This window comes from Theobroma cacao, chromosome 5, assembly GCF_053813885.1.
Source record: "Theobroma cacao isolate CCN51 chromosome 5, ASM5381388v1, whole genome shotgun sequence".
Lineage (NCBI taxonomy): Eukaryota > Viridiplantae > Streptophyta > Magnoliopsida > Malvales > Malvaceae > Theobroma > Theobroma cacao.
The window spans coordinates 8,494,375-8,509,464 of NC_142643.1; the positions used below are offsets into that span (position 1 = coordinate 8,494,375).

The window sequence follows — 15,090 nt, forward strand, 5'->3', positions numbered from 1 at the left end:
ATTAAGCTCAAAATTTTGTAGTATTGCCTCCAAATTTTGAGAATTGTTGTGTTATAGTTGGTTAAAATTAGTGCTATATCAATTTTTTTGAATTTTTAATCTGTAAAAAAATTTTTTTTGACTCTCTACTTGAACCACTTTAGAACCACTAAGACTTTCTTATTCAAAGTGGTATGACTCAAATGCCAATTTTGATTATCATTTTAGAATTTAAGGATATTCCACTGAAAATTGCATGACATTAAAACACAAGGTCTAAGCTCTTGTCAAAGTGGGATTATTGAATTTTGTGAAAATAGAGACATAGACATTAATAGGAATCCATTACTTGATCACTTAGGAACAACAGTGAATGCTTTGTATATTTACTCTCTCTTTATGTATAGGGCCTCCTGCTCGGGTTGCTATGTGATGATCTTTTGTGATGGCTTTTCTTGTATGAGGATGTGCTTATCCCATATATAACCTGTTGAAAAGGCTATGTTAAGTTTATAGCTATACTGGATGTATTTTGTAACTAGTGAAAAACTATCTTTCTTTCTACTTGTTGTTGGAAAAATAGTGTATTTCATAAGGTTTCAATATCCCACATTGTTATGGTACAAAAAGAGGTGAGTAATTTAAATAAACAAACCCATTATGGGCTAGTTGTAAGGAAAGCAAAATGAGTGGGCTCGTGCACACACACGAGATTAGGCCAAGCCTTGAGAAAATTCAAATTTCCCCCCTTGCGTGGGAGTATGCACGTGGGCTAGCTCCAAGTGAAAATTTTGTACCTTGGTTTAATTTTTTCTTAGCTTTTGACTCATTCTAGTTGAACCAATCTCAAACTCTACCTACAAGGTGACTAAGTTTTATAACTCTGTTGATTTGGTGCAACATTATCCCTTGATTTGGTGTAGCGCTCACTTCATTCTCAGCCTATAATACCAGCCTCTGTCTTAGTTCACAACACACTAATAGGTTTCTCATCTCCTCTAAAGCTCCTCTGTATATTTTCTCTACTTTCCTTACTTTCTTGCTAGGTTCTTTTTTCTCTAGAAAAAGCTTTATGCTGCTCCTCCCTTACTAGTTTGTGCAAAATAATAAGGAAAGTTTTGTTGAATCTTGAAGACTAACCTCTACAATCCTTTTACACCGAGTTTTGTACTCCGAAGGGGCAGAAATTATCCTTAAAGATAGTGAAATCATGCTCCAAATTTCTTTCGATTTTCACTTTCTTGTATTGTTCCTATGTTTCATTATTTTTCCAACACTTATGTGTTAGGTTTTTGTACTAATTTGAAGCTATATATAACAACTTTTTACCTTCCAAAAGAAAAAGACAGTGAATGCTTTAAGCGAAAAAAAGGCATATCATGTTAAGAAAAACGTCGACGAGGTTAAGACTCTAATGGAAGAAATGTGTGGTGCACTAGTTAAGGTTAATGTGATTGATTTTGAGCTTATGGATTCGAATGTTAAAGACTCAAAGCGTGATTGTAGTCACTCCTACAAATTCTATATGGGGGCTATCTGGCATTTTGTCCAAAATTGTTAGGTGTAAAGTCACTAGGTTCATGAGATGATGGATTTGTTTATGATTGTGTTTTATGAAGAAAATAAGAGAAAGTCCATCGTTGCTATGATTGAAGAGCCACCGTGAGGGACACAAGTATCATCAAATTCATCTGGCCTAAATAGACCAAAGCTTGAATATTGAAATTTTGCTGAAAGACTTTTGACTTAAGTGAAGAAAGACAACAAAATGTCTAGCCCTTGGTTCTGTAGCCATTACCAGTTTTCGCATTGATATTCATACTTTTAACAATATTAGCCTCTTACTTTTTTCTTTACGGAGGCTTCATGTTCAATTTTGTTTCTTTAATAGATATTGTTGCTCTTATTTTCCAACCAGATAAGGAGGGAAAGAAGGGAAGAGTTTAAGCGGAAAGTTATACATTGCAGATGATGCCATATAGAAACTCATTCATTCAACATATTATAAACATACAGCCCCGATTCATTTAAGATTAGTTCTCTTTTTGCTGCTTTGCCATATTTATAAACATATTGGTGGCATTTGATACTTTATAATGCAATGTAATTACAAATAATGTGATTACAAGCAACGTGAATGTAGGGAAGATCATATTGCAGTATTTGCTATATAAGTAAAGTAATGATCAAAATGTAAGGAAGATAACATTGCAGCGTTTGTGTCACAACCCAAATTCTAGGCCATGACCAGCGCAAAGACCCAATAGGCATGGCCCACTAGGCCCAAGTAAGCCTTTCTATATGCACTTGTATATTAGTCCATCTATTTTTCATATTTCTTTAAGATCTATACTTAATAGTGTCCAAATGTCAATTCCTTCAAAGGCAATTCATAGAACCCAAGTGAATGCTCACATTGGCATCATAATTCAAAATATATATAGATAGTTTGTCAAATGTATCTTAACAATTCACATTAAGCATATACAAAGAACTTGACCATCAGCGGAATGACCCTGGATGGGGAATATGGCTACTGAATGCCAGGATACCTACCAAAAGATGAACGTACATGGACACCTCAATCTACATTCTAACCACCCTTAAATTTGAAAACATGAAGTTGAAAATGTGAGTATAAACTCAATGAGTGAACATAAGAAGGGAACAAGCAACGATAAAGAATGTTTTAGAAAATGTGATGCACTTACGATAAAACCATGTAATTTAGTTTAAGTTTTGGTTAAAACCCCTCATCCCAAACTTTGAATGTTTAATCCCTTAATGTTAGAAGATCCATAATAAACCATGAAGTTGAACATAATAAAAATTTTAGCAATGACCAAGAAAGACAAGCAAACAAAGGGTTTTCTTGCTGCAGCGAAAAGGTAGTCTTGGTTTGCATATGCTTCGGTTTTTCAAGCATAAATCCCATTACAGAAGTCCAATTGACATGATTTTTAGGTCATTAGAAATCTAAGAGGCTAGGGTACAACTTTGATGTTTTCCACTATGCCCAGTTCTGATAAAAAGGTGGTCAAAATCTTGCTCAAAGTGAAAACATTGTACCAGAATCTTGGAACCACCCAAGAGTTTCTCGCTATAGTGAGAATCTTCACCAAATTTTTAGCTGCAGCGAGAACACATTCTCGTTGAAGTGAGAACTAGGCCAGTGTAACCCCTTTAACTTGAGAGTTTCTCACTGCAGTGAAAAACAGAGCAATATAGTTAAAAAGGGTATTATTACATCAAAAAGCCATTTTCTTACTGAAATGAAAAGCAATTTGGGAGCAATTAACAATGCCAACATACAACACAATCACAATTATTTTCATAAACTTTCTATAACATATATATATATATATATATATATATATATATATATGCATCATCATGCATACCATCCCGCCACACTCAGCTCATGTGCACTCTCTACACGCACAATGCAATATCATCATCATTAGCTCATGTGCACTCCCACATCGTACATAGCTGGGTCATCACCAGCTCATGTGCACTCCCACATCGCACATAGTTGGGTCATCATTACCATACAAAAGAAGCATCCAAAGCATAATATACATATCAATATAATGTGAGAACGCATGAACTATTCATATTGCACATTTCACAAGATAGAAACATTTCATTAAGGGCTTGTTCCCCAAGTATATTTTTAAGGCAAAAACAAATGAAACTCTCAAATGATTTATTTAAACATATAGGCACTTTCCAAAACATTTTGAAATGCAAGTTCACTCACCAGTCTTTGTTGATGTTTTGGTGGGCTCTAACTTCGACTAATGTTCCGAATTGAGGTGTGGGGTTTTGTCGGAACCTATCACACACAACAACATCACCATCAACCCAACTTGGCATTAATACCATTTTGAAAGCTATTTCCTAAATCAAGTTCTACTAGTTATCCCTAACTAGCTTACAACTACTACCAATTGGCTATTATTTGCACTACTCTAGTCACACTAAAAATGAATAAACAACCTCAACAATAAAACACTCACAAATCTAATTACTAGACATTATAAAAAACTAAAGAGATTAACCCTAACTCATACTCACCTTGATGGTCTTTGTAGTTGAATTTTCTTTCAAAATTTTTCAAGCTAATAAGGGAAATCACTCACTCTCTCTCTCTCTCTCTACACGTCCAACTAATGAGTGAATGTACTAAAGAAAGACTTTTGAAGGCTGTTGAGGTGTGAAAGTGGAAGAGCATGAAAAACCCTATGAAGGAGTGGGCAAAGGCATGAAACTTGGACTTTCTATGAGAGCTTTATGGAGGATTCAAGGTTTTCCTCCCATGGAGGATGAAGAAAACGTGAAATGGAGAGAAGAGATGAAAGGAAGAAGAAGCTACTGGAAGTTGCTTGAACTTAGATATTTATATCTTAAGTTTATCCAATTCCTCATGTAAATTACCAAAATGCCTTTAACAAGGTCACTTTGTCTTCCCCCCATCCTTTGTGCATCCTTTGTACTCTTTTGACATCGAGACAAAGTCCATAGTAGTCTAAAAATACTCGGGTTCACGAAAACGTAAAAATTTAGACCCGAGATGCAAAATGACCATTTTGCCCCTATTATGGAAATTATCAGTGTTTCTATCTTCTTCATTTATTTTACCATCATTCATTTATTTTTTAGGCTTACTTACATCATAATAACATTAGAAAGCTACTTCCAGGAGCTCACCACGAGAAATAACGAAATTACCCTTGGTTTGTGTTATTGCCTCTACTTCTAGTTACGGGATCAGTGGAGGTCGAGGTTTCACAATACAAAGATACTGGGTGTAATAGTTTGTTTATAAATACTTTACTGGGAATGTAATGTCAACTTCTAGAATCACCCCTATTTATTAAAATGCAAGTTTTATAAATTTGTATTTTTATTGTTAATTTTTATATAATATCATTTCTTAAATATATTTTTAATGTCATATATTTTATTTTAATATTTTATTATAATTATATATAGTTTTCATTTCTTATATAATTTTTTACATTATATATTTTATTTTAATTTTTTTCTTTTAAAAAATAATATAAATTTTATTAACAGTCATCATAACTACTGAGAATAATAAAAGGATATCCTCGAAATCTATATAAAAAAAATTATAACATTATAAAATTTTTTTAATAAAATAATAAAATTGAAGGGTAAATATGTTTTTAACAACAATGCAGAGTGCAATGTAATCTAATTGTATTGGTTTTGAATTGTAATAACATTATATTCATTAACTGTAATGTGATTGCATTACAATTTTATATTATAATAGTTTGTTATAAAATAAATATTATAATATAATTTAATTAGACACATGTAAGAAATATACTCTCTCTCCTCTCATACCAAACACTACTATTATAAAAACATCCAAAGATAGCTTCTATCTTATAAGATAGGTTAGAATTTCGAAAGGATTATTGAATTATTTTTAGCTTTGCATATTAAGGTATTTGCTTTCATTTAGATAGATAGATAAGAGTTCCTACAAACGATTTTATACATAAATAAGTAACATTAATAATTAACTATATCATGTGCATATAAATTCGGTCCATTGCGGGTTAAATGTCGTGGTGGCAGGCAGCGCCAAACCAACGCCGTTAAATTGATTCGTTGCTCTAAGAGCACGTAGCCTTTGCCAATTTTCTCTTTCTTTTGATGGATATTTTGGCATTATTTTAAGTTGTTGATAAATTGACGTAATTTCAAACTTCCATCAAAAAGAGAGAGAAAACGTTGAAAGTTGGTTGCCGCAAGATTTACCAAACGGCCATACCAAAACCCAAACCAAAGCCAAGTCCCCTTGCGCGCGGACCAAACTCACCTCAAATCTCATCTTCGCTCATCACTTTGTTTCTTCGTTTCCTTTTACATTTCTCTTTCTTTTTTTTTTTTTTTCTAGGGTTTCCTCTCGAAAACCAGATCTCCTCATTCTTGATTCTTCACAATGTGGCGCTCTCTTTGGCGGTCCATCGATCGCTTCTCTCTTCAACACTTCAAGTAACTTCTCCTTCTTTTCCAATCTAATCTTTTATTTGAAATTTGGAAATGCTTAATCTGATTATCATTAGCCTTGGATTATAATTCACTTGTTTACTTTACAAGTTTAATGCTGTTTAGAACTGAAGTGAGATTAAAATGTAATTGTGTTCTGTTAAATTATAATGTGGTGATTATTTTTCTTCTCTTGAATTGTTTTATTGTTCTTCATTATTTTGGTGACTTTAATTACTTTATTTTTGCTTAGGATTCGTCATTTTTATTTTGATGATTATTATTCTAAAGAAGATGTTTTTTTTTTTCTAAATATTGTTCTGCATATAGATACGTAATTACGGAATTGCAGCAGATCAAAGTTGTCAATAAGCAGAACAGGGTAACTTATTTAACTTTTTAATAATTCATTATCATAATTAGTATTGTTATTCTAAATAATGGCAGTGGAGTTTGAAAACTCCATGAACAGGTTTATATGCTTGCCATGTCTCTGTTTAACTATAAACAAGGAAGTCAAAGTTCAGTTAATTAAGTCAACGAAGATAGTTAACTGAATAATTTGGCTATTAAACCTGCTTTTGGGTTTTTAAACTCTAATCTCTCGATGTGTTGGGTAATTATCCTATTGATTAGTATATGAAAAATTTCTTTCCAAACTGACCTGTCTTTTTTTTCCCATCCTGTTTGTTCAATCTCTTATGCAGGAAGCAGTGATAGATCTACTACAGTCTATTGTAGAGATAGTGACATATGGTGACAGACAAGATCCATTAATATTTGAGTATGCATTACTCTTGAGACATCTCTGCATGCATGGTTATGCCTTTCAGTATTTTTGTGATATAATCGGAATTTCTTCAATTGTTGCAGATGTTTTATGGAATGCCAAGTTTTAGCAGAGTTTGTACGGGTACTAAAGATCAGTTCAAGTTCAAGAATTGAGGCACCGTTGCTTCAGTATCTAAGCATAATGATTCAAAACATGGATAGTGAACATGCAACTTGTAAGATACATAGTGCCACATATATGTATGTTAAAACTTCTTGCAATGTTTAGGTTTTTCCTTTCTCTACGCCTGTTGGCATCTCTCCAGAAATGCTCTTGCCTCTCAGGATCTCAAACATAAATGTTGACATGCTATCTGCAAATAATTACATTTGAACTCTTTTTGCTTACTTGTCTTGTCTCTCAAATTCTTTTTCTGTCGTCCTTGACTGCTGTTCATGCAACTTTGGTGATGCATAGAATTGATTGATGCAGATTATTGTTTAAGCAATGACTATATCAACAACATCATAGCACATCAATATAACTTTGACGCAGGAGATCTTGCTCTTTATTATGTGTCTTTCTTAAGGTTGTGTTTTTATTCTTTCTCCTTTAAATTTCTAAAGCATAGGAATATAATTTTCCATCTATTTAAACAGATTACCAGTTTCCACTGATTTTTTTTTTCTTTCTAAAACTATTGCTTGACTTGCTTACTAAAGATGGAAACAAATTTGACTATATTCATTATCCTTTTTTCCACGTTGTCTTTTTTTTTTTTTCTTTTTCTGTTAAATCAGAGCAGTGAGCAGCAAAATAAACAGAGACACACTTTGCCTTCTTGTCAAAGTTCATGGGGTAAGTTAAAGTTCTATAGCTTTTATTTTATTATGATTATTTTTTTGAGCCAGTGCTCAACAGCTCATTTATTTAAGACATTATTTTATGTTATAATATGTTTGTGCTCTGTGGTTGATGGAGTTTGGAGCATTGATATAATCTTGTCATACGTATATTTTGTGTTGACTGCCAACATGCAGTTACGATGCTCAAATGCCAACATGCAGTTACAATGCTCAAACATTTGCATTTTTGCTTAAGCAAGAAACCTTGATGAAGTCAATATCTCAATCGTGCTTTCTTTAACTGTTGCCTCTAATAAACCTTTATTCCCTTCTCTACCTGCATTTATATATGTGCCTGCTTCCTTTAAATTAGTTGTTGATATTGAACATGCAAAAAGTTATATATTTTGCTCTTAGTCAAGGCAGATGAGGATAGAAGATTTTCTTTGGATTCTTCTTGATAAAGCATTTGGTAGGTCTATTAAATTACTTGCCTCCCAAGTTTGGTGCATTTTTTGGTTTTTCAGCCAGAAAAACAGAAGTCAGAGGCACCTGACTTCATCTTCACTACCTGCCTCAAGTGCCTTTTATCTTTTATGTTGATATAGGGAGAGTAGCACCAAACAGAAACAGGAAATTTGTTTGACAACTTTCATATATAGATAATAAATAATGGTCTACTGTGTATATTTATTTAAGGAGTAATATAGTTCAAATCTCAGGTTAAAATTATTTAGCAAATTTTCTATATGTTTACTTGTGCTCGTGTCTATTTTCTGTCTAATGAGAATATATTGTCTTCACTTTGTGTGCATGAAATATGCCAGTGCTCTTGCTTATGTAAATAAAATGCATTTTCTTTTTTCTTTGATGTCTTGTATTTTTTTTTATTTTATTTATTGTCTTTTACCATTGCCTGACAATTTTTTTTCACAAACTTGCATGATTTATCTTCAATTTCCCATATTGTTCATTATGTTCATTAAATTGAGTTTTCTCCTGTTTTGCTCACCTTTATTTACCCCTTTTGCTTTCAAACATTGCATCTTTCTTTGTTACTGCAGGATGCAGTAGTCTCATTTCCATTGTACAGTGAAGCTCTTAAATTTGCTCAACACGGGGAAAAGATGATTCAAACAGCTATACGTGCATTAACTCTCAACATATACAATGGTACTATTCATCTGTTGTCTTTTTTGATGACATAGATTTGATGCCTTTTCCATAAATTTTTGGTATCTTAAAATAGTATGCTTTATTCTTATTTTGGTTTATGCAGTTAGTGATGATATGGTCTATAAATTTGTAACAACTCCTCCAGCCTCGAAGTACTTCTCAGACTTGGTTTCTAGTTTAAGGGAGCAATATCTACATCTAGATGCCCTTATCCATTCTACAGAGTAGGTTGCTTTCTATTTTTAAGGAAACTTTTGGTAATTGATAATTCCCTAGTTAATTTTTAAAGTCCTAACTTTTAAGGCAAAAATTACCATGGTGCAGGGAAAAATGCTCTCATCAAAAGAAAAAGGACATATTTATGGAAACTGATAAAATTATAGACGATCTTTACTACTTCAAGGACATTCTTTCTGTTGGAGAGCCTCGTTTAAGTAGAGTTGTTACCCAAAATCTTCTCCGTTTACTTATTTTTCCCTTGTTGCTCCCGCTACTGCAATTAGAGAACAAAGTAAGTTGTCATGCTCATGATTCTTTTCATGCTTGATTTTGTGATTGCTAGAGATAAAAACTATTCGATTTTGTGTAATTTCTGAGGTAATTTACAATTGTTTTAAAAGAATGGAGGTATCTAGTGAATGATTGCTAAAATTTTTTAGAGGTCTGGGCTTGCGCATCATATATGTTGGAGTTTGTATTTGTACAAGAATAATATCTGCACTCTTCATGACATTTAAATCCAAGCTAATTCGTTATTTTAGTTTCAGCTTTGATTACTCGCTTCTTTTTTTCTCGTGTCAAAATTTAAAAAGTCAGGTAGTGCTCTTTAGTTATGCAAAGAATGTAGAGGGATTACAAGGATGAGAATAGTCTTTTCCTTCGATGGTTTTCTTAGACTTGGTCATGAATTTATTGTCTGCCACCTCTAAATGAGGTTCAAGTGGTAGTCTGGTAGCTAAACAATGGGCTTGGTTTTTGCTTCATTCACCATCTTCACTGTTCCCCCCAAAAACTAGAAAAAAGGGAAGGATATGGGAAGTTCCAAATTAGAATAAAAACACTCTGCTCCAAAGAAGAAATCTATTGGTGGAAATGTATAATTGTATCTCTTTTGTTAGTGATATTTGAAATCTGTTGCTGTTAGTTTTTTCTGCACGAAACATTCATTCATCAACTTATGTTTTGTTTCAGGGTAGCTACAACATCTCAGTAGTCACTTCTCTGTACATAGTTTCTCATCTTCTTCAAGTTGTTGGTGGAAAACACTTGATTAATGCAGTGGCTGGTCTTCTTCTATATCATTATATAACATCAAGTCAGGGAGATGCTACCAATGGAGATATAGCTGGTAGCACAAGTGATCCAAGTGCTCTTCTCTGCTCATTGAATGATATAAATATCAAGGAAAGTTCAGGTCCTGGGGCTGAAGATGCAGAAGATGTCAACATAAACTATTTACTTGAACATTTAAATAAGCATACAACCTCAAATTCTCATTTTGATGGCACCCCTACGAAAGATAATATGTGTATAGAGAGGTTGGTATGCTTTCTATTCTGGTGTCATATTTGATCTTGACAAAATTAATAAACTTTTATTCTCATAAAGAGGTTGGTATTGATAAATCTTTAATTCTGATTTACATTTTTCTTTAAGATCTAATGCAAGATTAATGGTGTATATTTTATGCCTAGTGGCAATATGTTGTTTCATTACTAAGGAGATTCCAACTAAAATATTATTTGTGTTAATAACTTGGGAGTGGAGCTTCACCATTCTGGAGCACATCTACTAATTCAATTCAGGAGGCTTAGGTAGTCCTAAAATGAGTGGTTAACTATTAAATTATTTCTTTATCTCTGCTTTAAGTTTTAGTTATATTCTTCAATCTCTTCTGGAATTTGTGACCACTACTTTGGTACCTTTATATATTTATTCTTCCATCTGCTACCATAATGTATGACCATTACCTGAGAACAGAAAACACAGACAGCTATTTAGATCCCTCTCATAACTGAATATATAAGTAAAGCAGTTCTATATGTAGTTACTTGATTGTATTTTGCAAGAATTTCTGTGTTTTATAATTTGTATTGATGCTTTAAAATTGTTGTTGGTGCAGGATTGGGATATTTGCATATATATTTTCAGACAATCACAGTATATCATTAGCATCTCTATTTTTACTACTTACTCTAGCAGAAAATAAAGGTACTTATATTTATAATCCTTTCCGTTGTATTTATCATAAATGCTTGCATCGATGCTTATATTTATTTCTTTCCTTACACTTCTTTTTTCAAAATGAAAATTATAATTTTGGCTTATTGTATAGATCTGGAGCATTTTCCAGCATCACTGATAGGAATAAGTCAAAGTCAGGACTTGACGGTAAGAATGGATCTTATTTACATCTAAATGTACTTATTATGTCTGAAAATATATATTGGATCAATGCATAAATTATTTTGAGAATGCTAGCAATGTCAAGTATATGGAAAAGTATTATCTAGTTTCCATTAGTATCCTGAAAATATGATGTCAAAAGTTTTTCCTTAGCCAATGATATTTCATTGTTCTTTAAATTTACTGATTTATCTGTTTTCTGGCAACCCCAGTTTACATGCTCCCAGAACAACTGTGAGTCAGCTTTTCCCACAGTGGATGGAAGTATTATTGTGAGACTTCTGCCTCAGGTAGTGTGTTAACTGGGTCCTGTTACTTTTCTTCCTGTCCCCTTCCCACGCTTTTGGTCTATATTCATTTTAATGGTATTTTAATCATTTAATTGGTGTTGCTAGAATATTTTTGCTGGACAGTGCCTGGAATTGTGATGCTCTCTTACATGGTTGTGTCAATTTTTAACATTATATGATTTCTCTCTCTTATCTTCAACTTCATTTTAAAATAGATTTTGAAGGCATTATTGAAGGTTTTAGCAAGCCAACCACCAATTTCCCCATCAATACAGTGGAATATAGGGTGGTTTTTGCGAAAGCTACTGCTATGTCAAGGAAATATGCTCACTGATGACAATATCCACCTATTCAATGTAAGCATTCTACTGATCTGTTGTGCTTGATTTAAATTAATTATTTTTAATGGAAGTATTTCTGCTTTAGAAACTTCATATTAGAACAAAATGAATGAGGTTTTCTTGTTCATGCATGGTGGGTAAGCCAAAACTTGTTGCCTCTTTTAGCCTGGTGTTATTACAAAGTATAAACCATCATCAGCAGGTTGGATTTCTCTAAAAATTTAATGTGATTATGTGAAAATTTTCTAAAGTTTTATATTTTCTAGTTATTATCGACAGACTTCATACAAGCAGTCCCGTGAATGTCTTCAAAAAGAACTTGATGGATGTTGGTTTGATCATATCCCAGACACTATAAGACATGAGTTAAGAAGCTGTAGAAAAGGTATCAATTACTGTAATTTAATTCCAGTTTGAACTTTATCTTCTTTTTTTTTCTCTCTATGGTGGGGTGTGCCAACCCCGAGCTGTAGTGCAACGCTTGGGCGACACGCAAGAGCCCCAGTAGCAAGCTATTGTAATGGGCTCTCCCCCTAAAAAATTTAATTTAATATTATGTGGACTGATGGCCCACGTATCAGATATTAAACAGATAAGAACAGATACTACACTATCTTCTTAAATAGGAGGTGAAAGATTTGCATGATGTGGGATTATGTGGATGTCGTGAAAACACATCCTCATGTCTTTTTCTAAATGGAAATTATGTAAAATTGATGACATCTATTGCGATTTCATACAGCTCTTGAGGAAAAATCTGAAGCTAAAGATCCCTTATTCATATTGGAGCTTGCAATCTGCCAGCAAACCTTGGATTGTATTGAACTTTACCCCCCCTCTTCTGTTTTCTTTTCATAATTCAATACATGTGCAATGTGTGTCTAATTTGTTATGAGTTTAATTGAAGTTTTCTTCATGTGATGCTTCATAAAAATTTTACACCTTGCTCTTATGTCATTTATACAATGCAGGCAGTTCGACTTCTTATTTTGCTTGGCAGAGGATGGTTGATGCAGTCAAGGTTTTTTTAATCTCTCCTTCATATATATAGTTTTTGAATTTATTTATATTTACTAGGGTTCCTAGCTATTGGATTGGCTTTGTTGTAAAATTTGGACATGCATATGATATACCTGATAATTGAAGGAAATCAAGTTGGTGTTTGTCGTTAAAATGGAGCTTGAATACAAGACATGTAGATATTAGGGATGTCAACAGGGTGGTTTGGGGTGGGGAGTCCATATTGATAAAATGGAGCTTAAATACAATGCATATGATATTAGGGATGTCCCACTTTTGTCCCTGGCAGGCAATTTAATTCCCACCCCCACCCCCCCTTCCCAGCTCTGCCTCTGTTCCTGAATTTTCATTGCCAAACCTGTCCTCGTCGGAGTGGGGAATAAGGTTTCGCATTGGGTTTTAGTGAAATTGAGTAGAAATCAGTATATGGTTTGGTGCATGTATAGAATTTGAAATATACCAGTCTCATGGGGTGTTGTTACTAGCATTTTGACAACCATTTATACTGTTATGTCTTCTGAGATATGATTTGGCTGTTGTTTAATTTGATTAATAATTCTCCATTGAAAGCATTACTGCTGTAATGTGCTACCTACACATTTGCTTAAAAGTTTACCTTTTGAGCACTCACTGTTGGTTTTTCCATGAAGATCTCACGAAACTTAATAAATGTAGGTTTTCGTTCTCCATCTTCAGCTCAAGGCATTAATTTTCACGGGAGGTTTACTTGAAAAACCCTCACTGAAGTCATTGAGTAACAGTGATCCTGGGAAAACTTATAGTACAGATATTTCATCTGCCAGCTTTGGGTCAGAGGTCTCTTTAGGTTGGATATCATTCAAGTAAATGATGTTTTGACAATCCAAAATAACTTCTGAAACCATGTAATCTCATTCTTCCCTTTATTGAACTTCTGTAGGATCAGGAATCCCTTGTAGGATTGCTTTCTCATATGCTGGAGTGAGGGATATTTACCTAATACCGGTGGCAAGGGGAATTTCTGGAAAATTGATTCTTGCGGAGAAGCATCCTTTCCGGAGTCAACGAGGAGTTGTAATTGCCATTTCTCCTTTGGCAGGGTTAAGTGTGAGTCAGGATGTTGTTGAGTTTTTTTTTTTCAAGTGCTGTGATTTTAATGAGGGCTTTAAAGAGATGTTTTGGTATTGGTGTGACCACTTGGGGATGTTCTTGTCTAATCCAAATGACAAATATAATCAACAAATAAACACGTGCCTCTCTTGGTTGTCTTCTAAAATGTCCTAATCCCTCTCTTAACTTTCTCCTTTCTATGTGAGTGCTGTTCAGTATCTCTGATCGAGTACTCATCTCAGTATTGATTTCTAGTGGAGTTGGCCTTGTGTGTTGACTATTTGGTGTGTTGACATATGCAATTGTTGAAAATTCTTTGATTCTTTCAGATACTTGAAGCTTGAAATAATTGATTCTCTCATAAAATTCATAGTATTGTTTCTTTCGTTGTTCACACAGCCTAAGATAGATGACGACCACCCAACATGGTTACATCTTCGGATAAGAGAATTTGATCCAAAATTCATTAAAGCTAAAGGCAACCAATCAAAGGTTTCCAATCCTGCTGATGATGGGAGATGGACACTTGGTTTTCCTAGTGCAAAGGCTTGTGAGACTGCTCGCTTACTGATTCTGGAAGAAGCTTGTAAGCAGAGGTCTTTTGTTGAGAGCATTCTTGCTCCGCTGCTTCAGGATGATTAAAGCTCCAGCCTGAGTTATAGGTTTGCTTACTAAATTAACTAAAAGGAGTGTCTTGAGTTTTGTTTTTGGGAGGGGGGCTTGTTGGTTTCACCAAAGAAATTTGTAGACTGACATAGACAGGACGGCTTTGCGAATGAGTAGGCACTTACTATAATATTTTTTTTTCTTTTACTATGATATGCTGATTAGGCATTATTTTGTTGTCAGTATGTAAAAGTAAATATATAGACATGCAAATAAAAATGTCACGGAAGTTGTGACTTTGCTACTCCCAAATTCTAGCCTCTGTTTCTCAATTTTTGTTTTCTTCCTCACCCGTTTTAACACACATATATGTTACGAGATGAGATTTCTCTTTGCATCTTATCTAATGATTTTGAGGGCTGCTGGAGTGCATTATCCACGTGGTCTTTTTCTTTTTCTTTCATGAATATATTCAAATGTCGCACATATGGTATGGAAACTTAATGATGTCCCAGGCTTTTGTCTCGACTCTGTAC

General features: G+C 33.7%; 1 protein-coding gene and 1 non-coding gene across 3 annotated transcripts; one reads left to right on the forward strand and one right to left on the reverse strand.

The window, feature by feature from the left end:
- The first annotated feature begins 5,756 nt into the window (after positions 1–5,756).
- On the forward strand, positions 5,757–14,866 carry LOC18598374 (protein TRANSPARENT TESTA 9-like). 2 transcript variants are annotated; one of them, XM_007027874.3, is made up of 20 exons: positions 5,765–6,015; positions 6,340–6,391; positions 6,717–6,793; positions 6,883–7,016; positions 7,274–7,370; positions 7,582–7,639; positions 8,691–8,799; positions 8,906–9,026; positions 9,127–9,313; positions 9,994–10,340; positions 10,925–11,013; positions 11,138–11,193; positions 11,421–11,498; positions 11,714–11,854; positions 12,119–12,224; positions 12,582–12,656; positions 12,811–12,860; positions 13,535–13,685; positions 13,779–13,945; positions 14,348–14,866. In XM_007027874.3, the coding sequence occupies exons 1-20, from the start codon at positions 5,963–5,965 to the stop codon at positions 14,588–14,590; spliced, it is 2,391 nt and encodes a 796-aa protein (XP_007027936.3). In that variant the 5' UTR covers positions 5,765–5,962; the 3' UTR covers positions 14,591–14,866. The 2 variants fall into 2 exon arrangements, with proteins under 2 accessions (XP_017977514.2, XP_007027936.3); XM_018122025.2 differs by lacking the exons at positions 13,535–13,685; positions 13,779–13,945 and having other exon boundaries at positions 5,757–6,015.
- On the reverse strand, positions 12,286–12,479 carry LOC148762411 (U2 spliceosomal RNA). The gene has a single exon (XR_016026763.1). It is a non-coding gene; the product is annotated as a U2 spliceosomal RNA (small nuclear RNA).
- Positions 14,867–15,090: the final 224 nt, after the last annotated feature.

Coding starts and splice junctions, on each gene's coding strand:
- LOC18598374 (XM_007027874.3), top strand. CDS start 5,963: ATGTGGCGCTCTCTTTGGCGGTCCATCGATCGCTTCTCTCTTCAACAC. Junction 10,341..10,924: donor GATAATATGTGTATAGAGAG/GTTGGTATGCTT, acceptor TTGTTGGTGCAG/GATTGGGATATTTGCATATA. Junction 12,657..12,810: donor CTGCCAGCAAACCTTGGATT/GTATTGAACTTT, acceptor TATACAATGCAG/GCAGTTCGACTTCTTATTTT.